The sequence below is a fragment of the Lissotriton helveticus genome, chromosome 7, assembly GCF_964261635.1.
Source record: "Lissotriton helveticus chromosome 7, aLisHel1.1, whole genome shotgun sequence".
Lineage (NCBI taxonomy): Eukaryota > Metazoa > Chordata > Amphibia > Caudata > Salamandridae > Lissotriton > Lissotriton helveticus.
In genome coordinates, this window is record NC_136068.1 from 1,088,138,499 (window position 1) to 1,088,165,310 (window position 26,812).

General features: G+C 40.6%; 1 protein-coding gene across 1 annotated transcript in view; it reads right to left on the bottom strand.

Moving 5' to 3' along the window:
* LOC144769964 (uncharacterized) overlaps positions 1-26,812 on the bottom strand; it is a 321,126-nt gene that overhangs the window by 83,158 nt on the left and 211,156 nt on the right. The window contains exon 5 of the mRNA XM_078654161.1: positions 725-863. Coding sequence (XP_078510287.1) covers positions 725-863 — 139 coding nt within the window. The remainder of the gene's footprint in view (positions 1-724; positions 864-26,812) is intronic.

The following is a 26,812-nucleotide window of genomic DNA, read 5'->3' on the forward strand; positions in this document are numbered from 1 at the left end:
CCCCATCACGTTCCCATGGGGCTCATTTCTACTAACAATTTTGAAATCATCCACTTCAGCACTGTCCCTGGCAGTCATCTGTGGTCTTCAGCTGACATCTGCAGCCCACCTTAAAAAAGTCATAGACTTACACACCAGAATCTTCAAAATCAAAACAGCAACCTCAAAACTGCTGCCCAGCCTCTGTCCTGTCACAACGTGACTAGTGGTAGAGTTATTGACCTATCAGCACTTCAGTTGTTCAAAACTCAGCAGTGAGAAAAGAGCCTTAATTCCACAGTGTCGAAGCACCACTTGCTTACAGTTCAATTCAAGTCAATAACATCTTTATTCGGTCTCTTTAAACAGATCATAAAAGCACAATTTTAATTAAAGACCCCATAAAATAAACTAGTACACAAGATAATTAAGATCATTTAAAATCACATAAAATTTCAATTAAATACCCCATAAAATAAACTAGTACAAAAGATAATTAAGATAATTTAAAATCATTTAAAATTAAGATGGGCTTTGAGTACCTCATGAACCGGGATCACTTAATAAAAGTACTTATAGTTCTTGCTTACAAAATGTATACCATCAAACAGCTTTGCACCTTTCTCCTACTCATACAGGCCCACAAGAAGATAGCAACCGAAAAACAGAACAAAAGGGTCAGGAAGAGATTAAAAAAATACAGTTCACAGGTCAAATTAAAACACTTATTAATGTATTGTATTACCTTAGATTGTGGGATACGGCGAAAACCATCAATTTCATAGTTGTATAAGGAATTCATCATGGTGTTCACTGAGAAGAAGTAGAACGAGGTGCGGTTGCCAACATCTTCAACATAGTCGTCCAGAATGGCCCCATTAACTCTTCAAAAGAAAAAAGGCAGAACTCATAGCTCAGAAATCTGTTTAAGGTGTATACTAGTGTGGAAAAGTTAAGTAAATAAAGATATGAAATAAAAAACAAACATTTAAGCAGGAACGGAACGAGAAAAACAAAAAAACACAGTATAGATAAACGGAAAAATTGTACAATATTCATGTTAGTAATTTACACAGTCTTGTATATCCCAGGCCATTGAGATGACAAGTATAATGGCCTGTCATCTAATTTTAATGTAGTAAAGTTCATATCACATTTAGAAACAAAATAAGCATTTAATTAGTGGCTCTTGCCATGCTCTAGCCTCACCCCCTTCCTTGCCTCGATCTTGCACGTCTGTACTTAAGCCCATCTTTCTCTAAGTAAAGGGCAGAATATACTGTTTATTTGTGTATGTGTTTATGTATGCATCTGTCCCAGTAATTCTTGCTCGCTAATAAAACAAGGAAGATTTTTTCAAACAAGACCTTCCACAAGAGTCCTTGAAATTTACAGCACAACTGAAATCATGCTAAAAACCTGAGGATGTTTATTTCAAAAACATTTAATCCTGCCTAAACACTCTGAAGGGGACATCCCTTATAAGGGTACTAAATTATTTTGAGGTTAGACTGTGACTACTGGGTCTATCATGGGCTTCACTTCTAGTCCAGCATCATTCTGCCAGACTACACTGAAAAGCACTTATTTCTACCCCTCATTAATATTCATTGGCTCCCACTAAACGATTTAGTTTTGGATCTGATGAATCTTTGAGAACAGTTAACCTTGATCAACCACAAAAGAAGAACATTTTAGTTGATAGAAATCTGTAAAGTAAAAAAAATCTAAAGCGCTAGGACTAGACAATCACTCAGTAAATTCCAACACTCAGGAATTCTGATTGATTTACTGAGACACTACGCACCTTTCCCTGCCAACTTCGCCTTTTCAGAGAAATATGATAACTTAGATCATCAAGACATGCCTCATACTGGAATAACTTGATCATTCTGCCTTTTTTCCGCTATTGCAATCTGGTACTTTATCTTTTTGTTATCCTTTTGTTCTTGTTCCTACACTATTTCCCCTGGTTCTATTGTAATTTTTTCAGTCACTGTCTTCAGGCCAGGATCGTATTCATAAATAAAGCATATCCCATCCGATCTCCTTTGCTGTCCTTTTGGTTCCCTGCACCCCTCATATCACGTGTTCCTTGTCACCTGTGGTACAAGTTGAAGAAATGATCATCACATGGTGTTGAGCTGAACAGAATGCATCATCCCTTCCCCGGAACAGGGAAGGGCTTACTTGGATCTTTTGAATAGATTTTCCACTACTGCAGGAGATTTCCTTGAAGTGAGTAAGGTTAATGTTACAACAAAACCCTCCAAGTGAGGAATTGTGCAAAGCTAGGGCTTGCACATTTTTCCTTCTCTCAGGTGCCTTTGCGTTCCACCTCACTATCATAATTAGATCAAATTTATTTGACCACACAAAGCTATCCAATAATAAATAACTTCTCCATTTCGCTTGTTCCAGACCATAAGCGGTTCTGGCAATACTCACCGCCACAGACGACATCCGCACCCTCCTCGACCAAGGCCACACCATGGCCCTGATCCTACTTGACCTCTCTGCAGCGTTTAACACCGTCTTCCACTGCACACTCACCACCTGACTCCACGGCACCAGCATACAGGGAACCGCCCTCGACTGGATTCGCTCCTTCTTCACTGGCAGAACCCAAAGAATCAGACTCCCGCCCTTCGTCTCCGAACTCACTGAAATCAACCACGGAGTACAACGAGGATCATCGCTCAGCCCCACGCTCTTCAACATCGACATGGCTCCCCTCGCCACCATCGTCAGACAGCACGGAATCAGCATAGTATCCTACACCAATGACACACAGTTCATTCTCTCCCTCACCAAGGACCCCGTCACCACCAAACTCAACTTCCAGGAATTAATGAAGGATGTTGCATCCTGCCTGAAGCTCAACTCGGAGAAGACAGTGGTCCTTGTCCTAGGACCCTCCCCTTGTGCATGGGACAACAACTAGTGGCCGACCTCCCTCAGCAGCCCTCCCATCACCATGGACCACGCCCAAAACCTCGGCATCTTACTCGACTCCTCCCTCCCCATGCACTAACAGGTCAACGCCTCGCCTCCAGCTGCTTCAACACCCTCCGCATCCTCAAAAGACCTTTAAATGGATCCCCCCGAATCAAGGAAGACAGTCACTCACGCACTCATAACATGCAGACTGGACTAAGGAAACACCCTCTATGCCGGGATCAACAAGTCTCTGCTCCGCAAACTCCAGACCATTCAGAACACCACAGCCAGACTCGTCCTCAGCATCCCTCGACACAAACACATCACCCAACACCTGCGGAACATCCACTGGCTCCCCTTTGAGAAGAAAGTAACCTTCAAGATACTCACCCACACCTACAAATGCCTCGACAACACCGGACTCTAATACCTCAACAAGAGACTCTCCTTATACATACCTAAAAGAAACCTCCGATCCGCCGACCTCGCCCTCACCAAAACACCGCGCATCCGCAGAGCCAAAATAGGTAGAAGAGCCTTCTCCTACATTGCGGCCATGACCTGGAACGAGCTCCCGATCGATATCAGATGGGCCCCCTCCCTGAACATCTTCAGGAATACGCTCAAAGACCTAGCTCTTCGACTGAACGGAGCTGCTTACCCCCTGCCCCCCCCTGCACCTTGAGACCCTCACGGGTGAGTTGCACGCTTTATAACACTCTGATTGATTGATTGATTGATATTAGGATTTAATTTCCGGTGTCAATAATATTTTACATTCATATGCATTTAATGACTGTTTTGACTTGATTGATTAACCAATGCCTCTCTGCTTTCTTTGAGGACTTCTAGCTTTTAAAATAAGGCTTCATGATTTGTACTTTGAACCTTGTCTTGTGTAGATTTTCCTGTGTGGATTGTTTGTTAGAACTGACATCCTTGGCGTGGTATTCCCCCAGACATTTTGCCATCACATTTTTTAGCTGAACTAGTTTTAGTTGGCATTGTGACTGTGCATTTTCCCCCTGCTAAACAGTGGCAAAGTGTTGTCTTTAAACTTGATCAAATTGGCATGCACCCAACTGGCACATTTAATTTATTTATAAGTCCCTAGTAAATGGTACTACCTGTACCCAGGGCATATAAGTTAAATGCTACGAGTGGCCTGCAGCACATATTGTGCCACCCACTAAAGTAGCACTGTAAAACATGCCTCAGGCTTCCCACAGCAGCCTGTAATGCAATTTTAAACTGCCATTTCGACATGGCAAGATAAACCCTGACGTTGTGTGGGGTCCCTAAAGTTAAGAGAGAAAAACAAAGAAGAGGAGAAAAAGGATGAAAGGAACAAGAAAAGAAAGGTGTATGAGGAACTAAGGATTGCCAACATGGCACATTTCGCAGTGCGTTTGGTTGGGGCGTATGACGCCCCACTTTACAGAAAGATAAACCTTTTGCCAGGCCTGAACCTTCCTTTTCAATACATATAAGTCACCCCTAATGTAGGCCTTAGAGCCTCATAGGGCGAGCTGCATGGTATTTAAAATGTAGGACATTGTTCACTGATAGAATATCGATGACAAAAACATCCATGTTAAAAATATCAGAAAAAAATATAGAACACAAATATATTTACTACCATACCTACACAAGTAGGTACAACAATATAGATATAAACATATAGATGTAAAAAATATCGATTTAATAGATATATAAAATAAAATAATATATATTAATTTTAACAATATTAATTACATTTAATAATCATTATTGCAAAATATTGTAAATAAAATAAACACACAAACATTAATTTATACATATATATATATTTACTTTAAAATAGTTAATATACTAAAATCTTTAATATATTTTACAACTTTAGAATTATATAAAAATAAAATATATATATATAAATAATTTAAAATAAAAAAACATTCTATAAAAAATGAAAACATTAAACTATGAAAACATATTTAAACTTAAATTGCCCAATACAATCAGTGCAACAGTAGGAAACATTTTGGATAGAAAAATAATAAAATGTACTATTCCAACTCCAGTGTGTGCAACAGTAGGGGAAGTGTTGGATAGCGGAGGAGTAAAAATTACAATTTCCACTCCAAGCAGTGCCACAGTAGGTAAAGTGTTGGATAGCGGAGGGGTAAAATTTACTATTCCCACTCCGGTCGGTGTAACAGTAAGGAAAGTATTGGATAGCTGAAGGGTAAAAATTACTATTCCCACTCCAGTGAGACCAATAGTAGGGAAAGTGTTGGATAGCGGAGAGGCAAAAATTACTATTTCCACTCCACTGAGTGCAACAGTAGGATAAGTGTTGAATAGCGGAGAGGTAGAAAATGTATTCCTACTCCAATGAGTGAAACAGTAGGGAAAGTGTTGGATAGCGGAGGGGTAAAAATTACTATTCCCACTCCAGAGAGTGAAACAGTAGGGAAAGTGTTGGATAGCGGAGAGGTAACAATTACTATTCCAACTCAAGTGAGTCCAACAGTAAGGAAAGTGCAGAATAGCAGAGAGATAAAAATTATTATTCCCACTCCGGTCAGTGCAACAGTAGGGAAAGTGCTGTATAGTGGAGGGGTAAAAATTGCTATTCCAACTCCAGCGAGTGCAGGAGTAGAGAAAGTGCTGGATAGCAGAGGGGTAAAAATTACTATTCCATTCGGATTGAGTGCAAGAGTAGGGAAAGTGCTGGATAGCGGAGGGGTAAAAATTACTATACTGACTCCAGTGAGTGCAACGGGGGAAAGTGCTGGATAGCGGAGGGGTAAAAATTACTATTCCCATTCCAGTAAATGCAACAGTAAGGAAAGTGTTGGATACCGGAGGAAAAAAAATACTATTCACACTCAAACACTTAAAAAATATATATATATTTAATAAAAAGGAAAGAAATAATAAACAATATTTAAAATTATATATATATTAAACATAGAAAAAGAACATTTATTATATTAATGACATATAACAAAAACATACAAATATTATGTAAAATAAAATAATAAATACATGTACAATAAAATTATTCTTTTAAACTAAAAAATATTTACAAACAAAAAAATAACTAAAGCAAACATAAATGTAATTATTTTATTTCCTACCCTATAACACCACACCAATAACAAAACACTTCAACATTTTTATTTAAATGTTTTAAATAATTAATATAAATAATAATCAATTAAGCAAATATTATTAATAACAAACTAATAAACATTAATTGACTACACACACTTTGACACTAAAATTATCCACAACACACACCTAAATTAAACTAGGAAATAATAAAACACAATTAAAACTTATTTTAACATTAAAAAATATTACTATTAACAACTAATAATTAAATATTTAAAATGTCTTTAATACCCACTCTTCCCCCTTTAAAAGTAAAAACAACACATAAAAAGATAAACAATAACCCAAAATAAATTTCAAATAATTAACATTAATTAACAACTATATATTAATTATTTAACAACAAATTACTTCCCACCCTTCACTACTATAAACACAACATTCACCTAAAATAATTACACAATTACCATAATTAATTACCAAATAATTAAGATTAGTTAACAATCACTTATTAATTCATCAATTAAAAATAAATTACTCCCCACCCTTTACACCTATAAAAACCACAACACACACCTAAAATTAATTACACAATTACCCACATTATTTACAAATAATTAAGTACATTTAATTAACAACCAATTATGAATTCATACATTAAAAATAAAATACTTTCCACCATTTACACCCATAAACACCACAACACACACTTAACATTAATAAGAAAATTACCAAAATTAATAACCAATTAATAATTAAAATTAACAACCAATTACTAATTCATGAATCAAAAATACATTACTTCCCACCCTTTACCACTATAAACACCATAAAACACATCTAACATTTATTTCACAATTACCATAATTAATTACCAATTAATTATTTAGAATTAATTGACCACTTATTAATTAATAAAAAACTACTTTACACATTTAACACTGTAACATCTCAATTAAACAAATATTAATAAATATAAATTATTCAATAAATGTAATATAATTAAATTACTTCTCACCCAATTCCCCTATAAACATACAACCTGCTATGGAACTAAAAATGCAAAATTTAAATAATAAATATTTAAAAAATATGATAATTAAATTACTTCCCACCCTATGCCCCTATAAACCCACAACCTGCTACTGAACTAAATTCTAATAAAAAAATGTGTAACTACTAAATATCTGCAGCGTAGGACATGTGTGTTTAACTTTTGGATGTCCTGGCGGGGAAAAAGTCCCAAAATTGTTTTTCACTACTGTATGGCTATCTCTCCGTAAGTTAATACTGAGTTTTTTTATCACACTTAATAAGTGCTAACTTCAGTTTGGGACAAGATAGAGCAATGCTGTTTCCACTGGAATTAATTGTAAATTAAAATCTCCTTTAGTGGTAAAGTCTCATTTAAAGCTACACTTCTAAAAGTGCCACTTTTACAAAGTTGCCTCTCCCGAAGATTAGACAGAGGGAGTAGTGAGTTGTCGTTATTGTATTGGTTACAGCTAGATAGCTTTTGTGACACAGTGCACCAGCCATCCAATTTAAAATTCTTGTGAAGTTTCTCTTTCGGTTCTCTACAAGACAGGTATTTTCACAAGCTCAAGTCCTGAGGAGAACTCTTAGGGTGAGAGGTTGAAATACATTGAAGGTAGCAGGATCAAGGAACTTGGACTTTAAACTTTCCTAAAGAATTTTTGGAAGGGACATATGATTGATTATTAAGGCCCAAGCATAACTTGTTGTCCACACCTTGCCCACTTTCACATCTAAAATGGGAATCTAATTATTGTGAGGGATTCATTGTCTTATGAGTATAATAGTTTGGACTGGTGATTTACTTCAATGCTGTTTGTTACCAAAAAACATTGAAAGGTTTTTTAATGTATTTGCTTCATCTTGCAACAATATGCTATCATAAATATTTGGAGAGATGCACGTATGGTTATTCACTTTGGTGAGAGCATGTCATTTAAAAGCTCGAAGGGGCACAGGCTCCATGCAATGTTATTCACCGTTTACAAGATTACAGTAATGTTGAATTCATAGGTGCTGCTCCCTGATTCTTATACGTAAGATAATAGATTTTTTGAATATTTCATGTAATTTATATTTACACGGATTTGTGTCCTCCCAGGTTTTGGCTCCTTGGCTGTCACCTGAGGGCACTCCAACTAAAGAAAAGTTGAAGATACATAAGTTTTGGGCTCCTTGTGGCTGCAAAGTGACATATTTTTGCAGACAATTGACCGCCCGCAATGACTGTCACCGTGAAGCCCCACTGTGACCTGCTATTTGCACCGACAGTGAAAGCCTGTGTTGAAAGCCGAGGCCAGACTGGCCGTACCAGGGATCGGGTGTTTCCTCAGGAGGCTGGAAGGGTGGGCCCAGTTTTGTTACGGGGGGCCATTTGAAGCAATGCAGCAGGTTTAAAAACACCTGCTTCAGAGTTCATTGTATATAATGCAGTTTCCAGGCAACAATGAAAGTCTCAAGTTAGCCCTGTGGTTAATGTACCTGGTGGAAAGAGATCAGCGTTTTGTCTGGTGGCAGTTTTGACTGATCTAAGGTAGCACAGAGGGTTAATATGCCTGCTGCAAAGAACATGTACCATGCAAATCACAGAACAGTATTTTATGTGCATTGCTTAGTGGGTTACTGCTTTTGTCACAGAGATCCTTTTGTCACTGTGATGTTAATAACTTACAATTGTAATCTAGCACAGTGAACTATGAACTGCCATCAAAGAGCTGTATCCAAACTGCTTGGTTCAGGATAGAAAGTTTGTTTTAGTACCCAGTCTTTCATTATCCTAATGTTGTCAAAAATGGTTTGTTTGAGTAGAAATACATTTTTATTAGTAAAGTCAATCCCAACCACTGTGTTACATTCTGAATTCTGAATTTGTGCTTCTCCACACCAAGCACACTTAAAAGATATAGATGAAATGTGAATCCTACACATTGTCTTATGGAACATTTTCTATAAACTGATTTACACACATATGATTTATTGTCTCTGTATCTGTGTGATGTGAAGCACTCCAACACCACAGACTGGTATGAGCCTCTATAAAACACATGAAATACATGTGAAAGAGGGGCTCTGATGAGATGAGAGGCTATGTTGGAAAGTGATAGTAAGGGTATCACTGAAGAGCCCCAACAAAGAATGTTAAATCCTGGTGCAATGTAGGGTCATCCTTTACTAATACAATTGAATATATAATGAAGAATGTGTTGGAGAATGCACCATTATTGCCATTTTTCTCCACATTTTCTTGGGGGAGAACCCACCCAAAAGCACCTTGTAGAGGTTGTACTTGCTCGCTCTCTATGCACCGTATGGGGTCTGACAAAATTTGACAGGACTGCTTTGGGTTTCCAGTCTGGCCCTTCAGACCACCAACGCGAATCTCCAGCGACGACCATCTTCTCATGCTACAACAGTGACCATCCTCGTTCCAGACCTGCTCCTAGAATGACAACCTGCAGGTGGCCTAGCCATGGAAATGGCATCTCTTTGAGCGGATCTGAGAAGATAACACTTCAGCGGGATGGACCTAGTCCTTGTATCCGACCCAAGAATCATTGGGGCCGGCCTGAAGCTGTGACTTTTCCCTGTCCAGTGCGCCCAGATACCTTTGTGCTTCTTGGTGTTGTTTTCACCTAATACTTAAAAAACGTATATCTCCAGTTCTACTGAACTGGGCTTTTGTCTTTTTTGGTGCCATTTTATTTGTTTAAATTTACTCTATTTTTTTTAATTGGTATGGAATTTTTTTTGAGCTGTGTTTTAACTTTATTAATGTTTGAATGCTACATAAATACTTTACATATTGCCTCTAAGTAAGCCTGAATGCTTTTGTGCGAAGCTACCAGAGGAATAGGCACAGGTTCATTTCGAGACTTATTTGTTCACCTTGACAAGGATTGTGTTCATTATTTGAATGGGGCTTGCACCCCTCTCAACAAATAACCAAATTACTTGCACTCTTCCTATGTGATTTCTCTGGATTTACATGATTTATGTTTAGGGCTCTCGTTTTTAAAGACTCACACATAACCCTGATCCAGCAATGAGCTGTTTTGAGGTAAAAAGTACTGAAACTAGCCTGAAGGAGTCATGAGGCAGCTGCTGGAACAAAATGAACACTGAGCTCTCATTCCGCTCTCATTCCACTTCTCACCTGCTGATTAATGCATTAGCACAAATAGAAAGCTGTACATGGGATATATATTAGACAAGGAGTCAACCCTATCATCCCATCTGTATTTCGGGGCTCTCACCAGCTCCCAAGAGAAAGAAGTCTCCAGCTCCCCAGGACCATGATAGTGGAATTGTTTTTCTTTTGTGGCCTGGGCCAGGAGTTTCACATAGCTTTCCTAGGTGCATTGTTCGATCAGGATATTCACTCTATGAGAAATCCTGGTTGGTCTGCGGGGGCCTCCCTAAGGTTGGGCTGTGTAGGCCATGCCATGCGCATACACCACGAAATAACCGTTGAAAGAAATGTGAGGTCTGCTTGCTCATTCTCTCAGGGAACAGTCAGGCTAATGAGGATGTGGAAAGAGGCAGATCAATCGTGCTACAACCAAAAAGATTGCATGTCCGCATTATGGAGGAGAGGATTAAAGAATTGAGAGTGGTAAGATTTATTGGCTCACCTGTGCAGCAGTGCTAAGTGGCACACATCTGTGTGGCAATCTCCAATCTTTGCCCATACTTAGGGCCATTATCAAAGTGTGTAATTCTAATATGAGATGCATGGCACTTGGTAGGCCTGGATCAACATCCAGCACATCACCTTTCATGATCTATGCTAATACGCTTTTGTGGACAGTACTTGTTTTGTATTCTATGGTGGAGGTGTTCATGAGGATACTCTTTGGTTGCTGGGAATGATTGTTGGTGACTTGGGACAGCCTGGAGCCTTGATTGTTTCAAGATTTTGTGAGAACTCATAAGAGGATGCCTCATAAGCCGCTGTTGCTTTACAACACCACTTGTACAATACACTAAGGGGTCCATTAGGATGTCGGGCGGATTGCCCCCGCCAGAGTGGCGGTGGCTACCGCCAGCCTGGCGGGGGCAATCCGCCCGACATCCTTCCCTGAATTCCCCCCCCGCCATATTAAAATGGCAGGGGGACCGCAGTGGACCAAAACACCGCCCGCCACTTTTCCGCCCCGGTCGCCTTGCGGCCGGGTCGGAAAATTTTTAATATGGTGGCGGTGTCTATTAGACACCGCCAGCCATATTACAATGGGCATTGTGAGATGCCTTTCCGCGGCGGCGCTGCCGCCACGGAAAGGCATGCGTTCTTCACTCTGGGGGCCCCCTGCGGGCCCCCTGAGTGAAGTACAGGTGGGGGGTTGCACATGGGGGGTACCTGTGATACCCCCCTTCATTGTCATTTGCAAAGAGGCAGGCACCGCGTGGTGCCTGCCGCTTTGCAAATGAAAATGTGAAAGTGCATTTTCAGCATTGTGGTGGGTGGTGCAGAGAGCACCGCCCGCCACAATGCTGAAAATACAGGATGTGCCCGCCACTGTGGCGGGGACATCCTAATGGCACCCCCGGGACCCCCGCCCTTATGTCGGGCGGTCCCGATTTACGATAGGATGACGGGCGGGCAAAGTCCGCCCGTCATCCTAATGGACCCCTAAGCCTTGGCAGAGTTCTGCTATGCGGAACTTCGCGAAGTGACAAGAAATATGTGTCTCGAGCAGCATAGTTCCTCGGGTCATGCTGTTCTCGGTGATTTTGAGCGCCAGGTGTTTGGCCTGCGCTGTAAAATTGTGTATGGCACCATGCGCAGCACAAAAGGGCGCACTTTCTTTTCTGCTGCTTGAGTAGGTTTTCCACTCGAGCTGCAGCTTTCTCAACGCGAACGGAAGGTTTCTCAATGCGAATGGTCACGACCTGCCACGATCACGCTTAGTGAGAAATCCTACCACTGGCGTTCAGAAATCTCGCCAGGAGGTTGATTTTCCCCGCTCATGCTCGGCAACTACTAGACCTTGGCGAGCGTGAGCAAGGAATGATCTTGCTGGGAGGTGGATTTTCCTCTCTCGTGCTTGCCAACTTGACGTTGGCGAGTTCAAACAAGGAAAAAACTCTGTTCTGCTTTGCGTACCGAAGTTTTTGGGAACTCCGTGTGCTTCGCGGACCGTGGAGTGCGGACAACTCTGCAAACTCTGTGAACGGAACGGAGCTTGATGGACAGTCAAAATATCGATTTTTAAATATCGAAGCAGTTATCTCGAGTTTTAAATATCCTAGGGACAAAATATCAAAGTCAAGAATATCTACAACCAGAATATCGAAGTTAAGGTAAGAAATATCGATGTTGCAAATATTGATGTTAGTAATATCAATAGTTAAATTATCGATGTTAATAATATCGATATTTATATGAGTGTTATGTATGTAGTATGTATTTAATATTTATGTGTTCTATATTTTTTGTTAAGTGTTGTAATATTTTTTTTAATATATGTATAAATTGTTTAGAAATTAGTAATTTTAAAAAAAGTAAATTTTACATTTTAGTACCGTAGTGGGTTTATAGGGGAATAGGGTGGGAAGTAATTTAATTATAGTAAATTAAATAATAATTTTTAGGAATTATTAATTTATTTCAATTACATTTTGTGTTTTATTTCTGTAGCAGGTTGTAGGTTTATAGGGGAATAGGGTGGGAAGTAATTTCATTTTAATTAAGTAATTATTAATTTGTAATTATTGTTATTAATAATTACTTTATTGTTAATTCATTAATAATTGGTAATTGATTATTATTAACTGATAATTATTTTGTTTGTATTCATTTATTATTGGAGTGGGTTGTGTGTTTTTAGGGGAATAGGGTGGTAAGTAAATTATTTGTAATAAAGTAATTAATTTAGAAAGATTGAGTATTGAGAATCATGTTTTCTGTTAATTAATTGTTAATTCGTTATGAATTTTTAATAAATATTATTGATTGGTATTGATTTTTTGATAATTAATTGTTAATTTGTTATACATTTTCATTATGTATTGTTTATTGGTATTGATAATTACACTTTTTGTTAATTAATTATTAATTGGTTATTACTTTTTATTACGTTATTTATTGTTATTGATAATTTTTTTTAAATGTAATTATTAATTGTAAAATATTTTTATTAATTGATTAATTGAAAATTATTAGTATTTTTTATTATTTTTTTATTAGAATTAAAGCACAGAGTCATCAGTACAGTATCACATTACAGTTCAATTTACGTGCCCCATAGTACCTTGTTATACATAAATTAAAATTATTTGAAGATTTGGAGGGTTACTGTTTCAATTTTCTCTCATTGCCATATCTTCTGATAGAAAGATTTAGATCTCCCCTTGAATGCTGTTCAATATACATAGACGACAAATATTTAAAAATTGGGCAGATCAGTGTTTCTATTGCTCTTCATCGCCATATCTTCTGTTGGAGAGGTACAGATCTCCCCCGGTATGCATTCCACTCACCCCATTTCCTATCCCACTTCTTGGGGCAGCCCAATGCTTGTAAACCTCCTTCTCTGCAATCATGCAGAGATCCATCTCTGCCACCCATCCCACTGTTAATGGCCGTGTGTTGGAACCTCAGCATTGCTATAACTTGCTTCACCAGCAAGTATCCCAGTGCCACCCATTGTTGCTCTAAGTCTGTCATGTCGGTGGCTTCCAATATGTCCAGAAGCCCCATTCGTGGTGACAGCTGAAGGGGCTTACCCAGTGTGTCTCTCATTTTGTTAGTGGTGCTGTCCCACAGAGGACGTATGATGGGACATTCCCAAAGGACGTGGTAAAAGGTGCTGTCTTGGCCACATCCTGTAAGGCATAACGCATCTGTTCAGCTTCCTATTTTGGCCAGGAGTACCCCGGAGAGATAAGACCTGTGAAGTATTTTTATTTGTAAGAGGTGAGAACGATGGTTTATTACAGTCTCCCTTGGGGACATTAATGCAGTTTGCCAATCTTGGCCGTCTAATGGCCCTATGTCTGTTTGCCAGCATTCTCGAAGAGCCTGAAAAGAGTCAGACAATTTATTACTGAGTTTACGGTATGTACACGAGACAGCCCCCTTCAAGAGTGGTTCCGAGAGCAGGCGGTCCTCCAAGGGGGAGGAATCCGGCAAAGAGGACAATTCTGGAACGCAAGTGAGAAGGGCTTGCCTGATCTGCAAGTATCGGAAAACCTCACCTGGTGCTAGGTCATATTTTGTCTGTAAGTCCTTAAATGTGAGGAGCTTTCCCCTACCGATCAAGTATCCTATGTTGGTTATGCCGTTGGTGTCCCATTTATCGAACCCCGCATGGTTACAAAGTGATCCTAACCTCTGAGAGGACCAAACCGGTGTAGCTTTCGTGAATTTATCCGCCCATCCCAGGCGCTTAGTAGCCTTATGCCAGATGGCCACTGTTTGTGACATGGGTCCCAGAGATCTGCCTCTTCGAACCTTACTGTAAAGAGCACCCAGATATCCCTCCCGCCCTGTGTGGTCTTGTTCTAGGTGGAATGCCGGGTTCGGCGGAGAACCATAAATCCAATGGTTGACAGCTACTATTTGCGAGGCCCAATAGTAGAGTCGTAGGTGTGGGAGGGCAATACCACTGTTGTGCCACCCCTTTTTTAGCTTCCGGAGGGCGATGCAAGGTGCTTTCCCGTCCCATGATAATGTACGGAGTTCTCCTTCAATGGTGGTAAAATAAACATCAGCGAGTGGGAATGGGAAGTTTTGGAGTATGTATGCCCTCCCCATGAGAGATAAGGGTAGCGGCCTCCAGTGTTTGACAACTTCTTGTAATCGCTTGAGGGTGCCCTGCAGGTTGTGATAAGAAAACCTTTTAGGGTTTGGTGTGATATAAACGCCCAAGTACTTAAAACCATTGGTGGCCAATTCTATCGTATAGCCGCGAGGTAGTCGGGGCGGGGGGCCGTGTAAAACAGATAATACAGATTTGGACCAATTGATGGTATATCCTGCATAGTTAACATTAAATAAGCTATTAACAGAAGCTCGAGGGGATGCCAAATATATTAAGATATCATCAGCGTCTAACAATATTTTGTCCTCTTTATCTTCGCTCCATCTCAGTCCCCGTATTGAGACATCCCGACGTATCCAGTGTGCTAAAGGTTCCAGGGTCAGTGCAAACAGAAGGGGGGACAGGGACATCTCTGCCCAGTTCCCCTCTGTAAAGCAAATATACGTCACGTGTGATTGTTAACTCTAACTTGACCCAACAGTTCGGTATAGAGCAATGCCACCCATTGTCGGAATCACGTACCAAAATCGAATCTTGTCAATGCTTCGAAAAGGTAAGGCCACTCTATTGAATCAAACGCCATTGTGACGTCTAACGATAATGTAACTGAGTCTTCTTGCAAGTATGGCTGTCTGCCGAGGACGTTGTGGACACGGCGAATATTTAAGGCTGTATTCCGGCCAGGTACAAACCCTGATAGGTCTTCGTGGACCAGGGATGGGAGAACTGCAATAAGACGAGATGCGAAAAGTTTAGCTTTTACCTTGGCTTCTGAACCGAATAAGGAGATGGGCCTATATGAGTTACAGTGAGATGCTGGTTTACCTGGTTTCCGTATGACAACTATAGAGGCCAGCCTTTGATCTAAAGGAAGAACTCCCCGCTTCAGACTTTCGTCATACATGTTTTGAGGTGAGAAGCAACTTTAAAGGCCACTTTAGAGGCCCTTGAGGAATTCAATTGGAATACCGTCGGGCCCCATTGCCTTCCCGAAATAATGGCAAAGATGGCCTTGCAGATCTCTTCTGCTGTTAGGTCTGCGTCTAGGGCATCCCTATCGCTTTCTGAAAGTGTAGGTAAGTTCATTTCTTCCAATAGTTGACGTGAGTCGTCAGAGGAGGTGGTGGTCTTGGAGGTATAGACAGCCTCAAGGTGATCTGCAAATGCTTTTGCTCCTGCCCGGGGGACTGCTACTTGCCTTCCATCTTCAAGCAAGATCTCGGGGACCCATCGTATCTCCTGATCTCGCCGTTCCAGCCATGCTAACATCTTGCCCGCTCTTTCACCGAGTTCGGAGACTCGATGGCCTGTATGAAGAAGTTTCACCTGGGGTTTTTCGCCCGCTAGGGCCTTGTATTCTAGCTGCTTGTTTTGGAGTTTGTGGGCTGTGGTCTCAGTGGGAGAGGTATTGTGCTCTGTCTCTAAGAGGAGCAAGTCGCTTTCCAGTTGGGTCAATTGTTCATTTTGTTTGCGGATATATCAGATCCTAAGTGCCAGAGCTCACCCCTTAATTACTGCCTTGTAGGCTTCCCAAATAGTGTTTGTTGAATCAACAGATCCAACATTTTCAGTGAAGTAATGATCTGTATGCTCAGCAATGTCCTCTTTGATGTATGGGATAGTAAGAATCCAGGGATTGATGATTATGTAAATGTACATGTATTTATATAGCGCAAATCACCGACCCGGTATCTAAGCGCTTGCTTAGGGAACCCGTCCTGGTATTCCCCTGTGAGGTACCCCGGCAGGGTATCCACAAGGTGAAAGCCAGGCATCCCGCCGCTAGGGGCCGTAGTGGAGATTAAGCAAGCTATTGCCCAGAGTCGCAGAGTGTGACCCCATGAGTTGAGTAGGCACCGGAGCGAGAATTGTCGAGTCCGTGGAATTTTTGAGCCCGAGACCCGCCGAGGCGGGGAATCGAACCCTGGTCCACGGCCGATCTCAGCTTCCGGGTCTGCCGACTCTAACCACTGAGCCACGCTTCCCCACAATTATGGGGCCTCGAGTATTTGGCTGGTGAAAGGTAAGGTCAGCCTTGAGGGGAGAGTGGTCAGAGATGCTTCTTGGGAGCCCCTGGGGATGTTGGAAATGGCCTATGTCTGTGAGGGACGTGGAGAAACAGTCAATACAGGACTGACTTTTATGTGCGTTGGAATAGTGTGTGAAGTGAGCCTTATCAGGATTCAGTACCCGCCAGATGTCCACAATTCCCAATAGCCTGGGAGAAGTCAGCCAGGTATGTACTATGCCGGGGGACGGTTTTGGGGGTTGTCTGTTGATTATTTAGTCCATTATCATATTGAATTCTCCTCCCAGTATGAGAGTGCCAGGGGGGAGATCTATCAATATTTTGCACAGGTCTTGCAGTGCAGTTTTTCCCAGTGTAGTGTAGTTCCTATCTTCCCAATAGGCTCTGCGCATTGGAATAATACCTACAGCAGTAAAGGCCTAGGCCAGACGTTAACTAGGTCTACTACTGTCGATACTAGACTTAAGTTTTGGGTTTGCCAGCGTAGCTCAGAGTTCGCTAGAAACTTTCTCGAATGTTCAGGAAAGAATTAACTCCCCTGATTAGACAAGAAGGGATTTAGTTTCTGACAACCATAGAACATGACAACTTTGCTCTCCCCTAATCAAGAGTGTATCTCCAGAGTCGTGTGAGCACAAGGCAATTATTTTACTCAGTCAGTACGTGCATTCTTAGTCTCATCAGATTGTAGAGAAAAGGAAGAGACGGGCGTGTTCAATAAAAAGGTGTTATTTATTGATCAGTCTCTTTTCTCGTACAAGAGAAATGGATCGATATTATTGCAATACTTATAGTTAAGTAAAGTGCATACATTAAAAGCAATAGTATAAAATAATACTGTAAAAACATTGATATGGTTTCTGAGCCATATGATGTTTAAAATGATTAAAATATATTTACATACACATATACATTTGACTAAACGTACTCAACTGGTGTTTCTAAATACGCCTACCCCGTGTACCTGACCTAAGTCTAATGCGTGGGCGGGAATAGAAAGTTACAGTTTAAGTTAAGTTTGTCTTTGCCAAGTGAATAACTAAAGAATTCTCTGTGAGGGGTTATTCAGTTCTGTACCTGGAAGTTAGGATGAATGAGGAATGGTATCTCTTTCTCTGGTCTCGATATTCCAGGCTGCCTGCGAGGGCTGCCCGAAAGCGCCGGTGCTGGGTCTCTCGGTAGGAGATAGCAGCGCGTCTCTCAGCGCGTCAGGAAGATGGGGCTGCTGCCAGCGGGGTCTGCTCTGCTTCTGGGCTTCGGCAAGTATGGCTGCTCCGTCTCGTCACCACGCGTGTGTTTGCATAGGGCAAGATCGGCAATATTTATACCTTAAAGGTGCCGAGATTGACGTAAGGATGGACATAGATACGTCAATAAAGATGTCATACGACTTGCTCGTTAGCACATTCTTTTACTGAAGTTCTCTGTGAAATCAAAACAATGGCCGCACGGATTTTCCAGGTTGTCATAGGTTTGATTTGTTATGAGAACGTCGTATGCCTTATCAGGGGCTGGAGGAATGTCGCTTGTCTAATTAGATCTCAAGCGTTATGACCTAATCAGATAACACGTTCCTGTGCCGTAGTGTGACTGCGTCAGATAACGGTATCTGCATCATGGGGGCTTTTCTTGCCTCATGGGCTGACTGTTAGTTAACTTGATAGTTAGTTTAACCAGAATAGGGTCAGGAATAGGGGGATCGATTCAGAACCTATAGGAATACATGACACCCACTCCACGCTAACTATGGTCATATTTACTAATCTATGCATAGTATAACATAGTACAACATACTATAGAGTATAGTGTATACCTCACCACCCCAAAATACATAAATGCATTTTGAAATTTTCAAATATACTGAAAAATTGCAGTCATATATATTGTATGCACTTAAGCTATGAATTAAACGCTAAAGTAAACACGCATTTGTAGACATTATTGCTCATTTGGTATATGAGAAATACACATGAAATGGCTCTTAACATGGCTATACAGAAAGAAAGTTCGAGACCATTTCATCACATAATAAAATATTTGTGAACATACCATCGGGCAACTAAAGTTTATAAAGTATCTAAAAATAGAAATCTTAGTTCTCTAGGAATAGTTTCTTACTTTAAGCAGAAGATAAGTGTCCCGAAAATTTTGTAAAAAATAATTTGGGGCTGCTAAAAAATTGTTGTCCGTGAACTGGTGGGAAAAATTGTTCATGTGACTTTATTTTTAAAGTTGAAGGCCGAATTCAGGGAACGCCGTGTGCGAGCTTGCTCAAAAGTCTCTATTTCTGTTCTGGAGAGAACATCATATCATTAAGGCTTTCGAAAAAACTGTCAACAGCTTCATGGGAAAGTTCCACTAAGTCGGAAATAGGTGTAACCATGCATTCGTGCGCATGATTCGCATTGCTGACAGAAGGTCGTACCTGATTAATGCTGCTTTCATCTTGAACTTCACTACTCTTCAATCGCAGTGGTGAAGACTCCACGAATGCCGTCATCAGGATTGGCAGCCTTTGAGGGCAGCACAAAGCGTGAACCTTGGTAGGAACCAACAATGTATCTGCATCCACTGGCGCATCCGATTGTAGCGTCAGACAGGTGTCTAACACGCATTCTTCTCCGCATAGCAGACATCTCAATACAGGTAAAACACATCTTTGCCACATTGGTCGAAATGATAGAAACCAAGTCATGTTCAGGTCTCTAAGCCGGGAGAGTCCCAGGATTTTTGATATCCGGTCCCGGTATCCAATGGCTAGGATTGTATCTTCCATTGTCGCGAGAGTTTGATCTGTGACATGGGTTGCCATAACGAAAAATAAGGACTAAGAATAGGATTCCTGCAATTAGTCCCAGTATCAGGGGAAGTCCGCCAAAAATCGAATGGACGAAATCTGGAAAAATACCCAGTATGGCTTTGAATGGTGTTAATGCCATCGAAAATACTGTCTTAAATACCTTTGAGACCCCAGTGGTATCAGAAATATTTAAGATTTCGCTCAGGATTTCCGCAAAATGTACGGGTGAATTAATTGATAATAATGTATGTATCTCTGCAGTCGTCCTTGCGACTTGTAGATCATACGTTTCTTTTGATGACGTGAGCCTTGTAGGCGTCTGAAGAAGCACTGTTTTCATTCTGCTTAAAGTATCTATTCGAATAGAAGTAATTTTCAAATTGGGCCATGCCCTTGCCTCCCTGTCTGGAAAGGAGCTGGGGAACAAAGAACGTCCACAGCACTTGACCTTCGCAGTCGTAGTGACTAGATAAGGAGTCCCGGGCATAAGACTACAACATTTGCGGTCTACAATAAGAATGTAACTCCCATTATAGAGTCTTTGAAAGAATGGTTCTATTTCGGTTGCAGGTGCGCCTTGCTGGTGACATGAAAGGTTGTATGAATTCCCTTCACAGGCTCCATGCAAACTAATTCCGTTACACAGAAGCGTGCCGCTTAGTGACATAGCACAATTGTTGCCACTAAGAAACACTTTCTGTCCTTTATTACTGACACATGCATGCGAATAGGGCAGGTTCCAAGTTGTTTTAAGGTACCCCTTTCCCAATTTCTCGTACATGCCAGCCTGTATATATTTTTGGCAGTATTGAAACCTGAAGGTTGAGATTGGAATATTTATGATTCCGTGGATTATCCATTCACTGACAGGTCGTTCTGACATTGTCATTGGTAATCTTTCTAGTTTTTCAATGCTCAAGATTGTATAATCAGCACCCTTTTGCGCCATACCGATTTGTCTATCAGTAAGGTTAAAGATTTGGAACAGTGACGTTGTGTTGATTAAACGCCAAGGCACATAGCCTGAACGCAGATTTTGTAACGTCCAGCCAAGCTGTACAATAGAACGCAATTGTGACTGACCATGTTGTAATAATAGTAAGTCTTGCGATAATATATCGATTGCTGACGACACAATGCTGTCCAAAGAAAAAATTCTGGAGGACAGAGTCATTAACCCATTGTCCACTACAGAAAGTGATTTTTCCAAATTAATACGGTCAATTTCCCTTATTCTCTCTGCTGTTTCAATTTGATTAACCTTCCAGGCCTCATTGTATGCTGTATATACAGAGGCTGCTATGAAACGCTTTTGACGCTGTTTGCGTGGTCCCATTATGAAATCACGCAAGTCAGCACCATCAGTAAGTAAAGTTAGGTGTTGCTTAATTTCAGGCAGTGTGAAAGTTTGTAGCCATTGAAGGCATAATTTGCCCACACTGTAGGTTGTTATTATCCCTGGGTGATGTCTTTGGGGATATCTAGGGTCTGGCCTGGTCATTTTGAACCCCTGTGTTTTATTCAGGAATCTGTCTTGACAGTTATTTGTATCTGTGGGCCAGATTAACCATTGTTTCCAATCAGGATGTGTTCTGTTTTGGTTTAATATATGGTTTACGTCTATCTCTTCATCTGTATCAGAGTTATTGCTAAACATTGTTGGCTTTGGAATAGACGGTTTATTTAAATCTTTGATTTTGGCTAGGCCAAGACAGGTGGTTTGTTGAACAGTGTCATTTAAAAATATCATTTGTTCTGGGATCATGCAAGCTCTAAACAAAGCTTCTAAACCCTGTACTTGCCATTCTTTTGTACCCCAAACACTTTTCAAATCAACATTTTTGTCCCAATAATTAAATACTAAAGTATTCATTTCTTCGAAGAATGAATCTGAATATATCAACTTTGTGTTGGTTATCATGGTTTTCATCCCTGTCTTGTTTGACAATTTATAATAAAATGTTTCAGCATTACTTGTGTTAAAACCTGAAAAATATGAATATTTGTCGTAAACAGTTCTTGAGCTCCCTTTTGGAGGTGTTGCACAATGTTCCCATTGATTATAATTTAACACATTTCTAGGTTGTGCAGATCTATGTAAAAAGTGATTACCATAGTGGTTATAGCAATACATACTGTCATAATTTGTAGAACCCTGCAAATAATCATGTTTGGTAAATTTAGCAGACATTACTAAATCAGACATCATGTTATTAATGCTTTCGAAGTCCCAATCATCAGCAAATGAGTTTGGTTTTACAAAGTCACTCAAGGAGATCTTAATTTGGTGTGGATATTTCAGGATTTCGACCGGACCATAAATTTCATAGTCAGTGTTGTCCCAGGCTACCCCACCAGGTATCGGATTGGCTGTGAAGTTGGCTGAAGAAAGTTCTCTTTTCTCGACGTGTGAAGATGTGTGTGGTTTGAGGATCAAGTTGATGTTCTGACTTGCTGTGTCCATTTTAGCATATTTTCCCTCAATGAAGCGTCCCAAAGTTAATACCATGATGAGCCAAAGTATGAGGATAAATGCACCAAAACCCACCCAAAATACAATCCATGGAGAAATCAGATATGTTTCTTTCAGTTGGTTCAAAAGTTCATTAGCTTTTTCTTTAAAGGTTTTTGATGATGGCTGTGTCTTTGATTCACTGAGGCTTTCAGAGGAATCATCGAAGTTTATGAAGTAGCCGGATGCAGTTCTGTCAATTGTTCCAATTGCTTCAGGATTTTTGTTTCTTGCATTTTCACTTGGTACTTCATTATAGATTGGTGTGTCTCTGCTAAATGTTCTTATTTGGGTTTTCAGAGGTCTGAGTTCTATTGCATCGTTGCATAGTCCTTGTTGTTCTTCTGTAGGCGTTTCGAATGTGATGAGCCTCTTTGTTAGGACCTCTGTACTGGTAGCAAACCTTGGTGTTCTGCTACTTATTGGGAGTCCACTTGGCCTACTGTTTGTTATCGGCCACATGTTGTGGTTTTACCAGGTCGATGGATACAACTTGGTTCTCCTTTTTACCAGCAAGTGGCGGTAGTACAACTGATCTTGTCCCGTTGACAGACAAGACAGGAACTGCTTTTCTGTAAGAAGGCCCAAATTCCTTCTTTACCGCGATCTTCTCCCTGACTAGATCCCCGACTTTTGGAATCCAGACAGGTCTTGCTGGGACAGGTGGTGATTCTTCAGTGGTTGTTGGCTGTTGTTTCAACTGTATGTTGCTCAGGTCTTTTCTTGTTTTGTTTAAGTCCTGCAAAATAGCCAAATGGTCTTTGACATCAAAGCTTTTTTCTTTAACCACTGAAGTCTGACTGTCGAGGTCAGAGATAATCATTCTAGTTCCAAATAATAATTCGTACGGACTGAATCCCTTCAGAGAATTTCTTGGCAAGTTATTTAGACTACGTTGGACACTTATTAGATGTTTGACCCACCCAGCTCCCGAACCTAATATCCTTTCAATTATAGATTGCTTTCTGCCTTGGTTTTTTCTTTACACCATCCCGTACCCTCAGGAAGGAAGTGAGAAGATTCCCGCTGGGCTGTGCTCATTTGGCCATGTTTCCCCCCGGCCGGAGGGCTTGAGTGAAAACAATGGTCGAACGTAGCATGCTCTTAGCGTATATGCCATTTAGACTCGCAAATCTTTGTATAACAGTCCGGACGTCAGCCGAGTGCTGAGGATCGACATTATAAGTGGAAACTAGCCTGTATATGTTAATCGCAAGCCCTGCTTTTTATTGGTCATATTATCTGCCTTGATACGACGAGGTATTAAACTGTTTCTCTCCCCACTGCGATCTCTGTTGCAGTTTGGGCAGTTTTTTACAAACATGGTGTAATGCAGGCTCATGCCTGGCCATCAGTACCGTGATTGTAATTCTTCCAGAGAATCTTTTAATTTAAGGTGTCTGAGACCCTCGCCCATGTGTGCGTCTGCGATTAACAAGTTTCTCCTGTCCATGTTTGGAATCACTCTATCCCCCACTCCAGGGATTCGAGCAAAAGGGACGGAGTTTGCATCGATTATGTATGTATAATTGAGTGGATAGTTGATCGGTAACACTGAGCAGTCGCCTTTTGATGACGTTTTCACCGCCAGCATTGTTTCACCGTCAATGTATTTTAATGTACGCTTTTTTCGATCTACGGGAGCCGGTTTAGTGGCTGCCGCTGCGGCTGTTTCAGCCAATGAATTCCCTACAACGTGAACGCCATCACGTTGATGACTCAGTGAGTGTGTCACGTGAGTCTTTGGTAGTTCTTTTTGTAAAAGAGCTATTTGTTCCCAGAGCAATTTCTGCTTTATTGGTGCATCTGTGTCATCTTTGTAACCGTTCTGAATCCATTTCTGCAAATCCTTGTTATATGCTTTGACGCAGTAATATGAATCTGACACTATAAGTGTCGGGAATTCGCGATCCGCATTATCTAGCGCCATTTTTAATGCTATTATTTCAGTTTGTAGTTCTGAATTAGTTTCAACTGAGTGTGTTTTTGTTAATAGAGGTCTTAGTTTACCTCCGCGCCACACTTCTTTTGTAATCTCACATGTGGGGTTGTATGCATATTCTCCCCAAACGGAGGGTTGAGCATGTCCGTCTGTATAGATTACACAGGCGTAATGTCGTAGAGGCAGAATGTCGATTGGCAGAGGATACGTCTTTTCATATTTTAGATTTTTTAATTCTTCGAGTTCTGGATCAAAGTAGTAGTATACTTTGTCCGTTGTGATTGAATTCACCCATTGTATCCATTCCGGATTCAATGTTGTTGTTGGTAAATTACACGGTGTTGTTAGTGCCTCAAAGGCTGATTCTGCTGTTCTGACTGTGATATGTCTACCGTCAGCTATATCTTTTTCTCCAGCTATTGCGGTTTGAACTGCACGAATGATTTTTTCTGTATTACTGAATTTCTGTTCAGCTTCTGTATACAAGTGTGATTTGAATGCAATTGGTACCTTTTCTCCCTCATTAGAGGTCAGGTATGTGAATCCGCATCTCCCTGGGATGACTCGAATCACAAGATTGCGTGTGTTATCACGTGTTTCTAATTTTGTTTTATTTAGCATGTCTGTTTGTAAGGATCTCAAAATTTCTGTGTGTGTTTGAGTCCAATTGGATCTTTTAAAGTCTGGTTTAATTAGATCATAAAGGGGTTTGACCCTTTCTGCGTAATTTGCAATGTATGTTCTTCCGAAATTTAGGAAGCCTAGAATTGACTGTCGGTTTTTTAGTGTTTTAGGAGCTTGGATTACGGCACATTTCTCTAGGAAATTGTCTGCCAAGCTTTTACCTTCACTTGATAACTCATATCCTAAGAACAGGACTGTCAGATGGGCAATTCTGGACTTTTTAAAGTTGAATTTGTAACCCTCTGCTGCGAACCCAAGTATTATGGTGTTCACTCTTTTCAAGTGAGTATCCAAGTCATCATCTGTTAAGTAAATGTCATCGACATAAGATAATGCTTCATCATCATATAGATGTAGTAATTCTGTTACTCTCGCTGAGAATACCCCCGGGCTGTTCTTGTACCCCTGGGCTAACCGACAGAATTGCTTTTGAGTGCCATTTGCTGAGAATGCAGTTAAATATCTGCTCTCTGGTGCTATGTTTTGACAAAAGAATCCATTGGAGATGTCCAAGGTTGTTTTGTATTTTTTGCGCACTATGTTATTCATTAGTGCAGCACTGTGTGAGTTTTGCACTGCAAAGGTTTTGCAACATGTGTTAAGGTGTCGGTAATCCAAAACTAGACGATATGAATTGTCTGGTTTGGAGACCGGAAACAAAGGATTGTTCATTTGTGAGGTGCAAGTTTCAATCACCCCCTGGTATTCTAGCTGATCTAGTATTTCATTTACCTGGTTTTTAGCTTCTTGCTTAATTGGGTACTGCCTTTGTGCAGTAGGTTGTGATTTTAACTGGATTTTGTGAGGAGGAGAATCCTCATCCCATCCTACATGATTTTTATATAAAGCAGGTGCTAAGGCCACTGCCCACTTTCTAGCAAGTGTGTATTTTTTATGAATCGGGATTTGATTCGAGAAGGCAGGCATAATTACTTCTTCGCCATGAGGGCACTCCCTGACAAACTCTGGTGGCCAGTCTTTTTCAGCTAGAAGGATATCATAGCCCTTGGAGAGATTATCCCAAAATAGTCCCCTTATTTTCCTAGTCTTATCTCCCTCTATACGTAATGTTATCTCGTATATCTTGTGGGGTTTGCTAACTCTGGTGTCTGCAGTTTCCACTTGAAGATATTCATTCGTGTCCACTGTCTCCAGATGATTCATAAGGACTTTGCGAGCTATGCTCACTTCTGCTGCGCTGTCTAGCATTGTCTGAGCCCACTCTCCGTTTTTCAGTTGTGTCCTCAGTATTCTCGGCATTGTTAACTACCTTGATACTGGCTACCTTCTTTTTTGGAAATTGTAATTTCTTTTTTTGTTGAGCAGGTTCCTTGTCTTTGGACTTGGCGTGCTCTTCTCTTTGTTCTGATCGTCCTCTTCTTTCCGATTTCTGCGAGGAAGTCTGAAAAGATTGAGAGGGACGTGTATCAATGTCTTGATATCTATCAGGTTTTTTAATATTATCCCTATTTCTAAGGTTATATCTTTTCCCAGAGGGGTCACTCTGGGGTGACCTGTGTCTCTGGTTCGGCGATTTCTCCCTTCGCCTAGGAGACCTTCCTCGGGACTGGAATTTCTTTTCTTTTGGATTGGATTGTTTGTTTCCATCCCAGTTCTTTTTTGGTGAATTATTATTAAAAAATATTTTTTCTGGACTTTCAGTCAGTTGCGGTTTTACTGGTATTCCACCTAAACTATCTCTACCTAGTTCTTCATAAGATTTTTCTATGATTCTGGCAATTTCAGCTGGTTGGTCTGCTATATCTGTCTCTTTTAACCTCTGGCGGATCGCCACGTTTGCTGCTTCACCTTTTATATTGGCTAATAATATAGCCGAGACCTGCTTGAAGTCTTTCAGTAATTTCATACCAAGAGTTAAAGCTGGTTCTGGACCGTATTCATCTTGAATTTGTTTTAGCACATCTGGTATTACCGAAATGGATGGAACACTGTGCGTTTTTGTGTAGATTGAAGCAAAGACTGTACCCCAAGTGTCACAGTCCTCTATGTGTGGTGCGATTCCCATTGG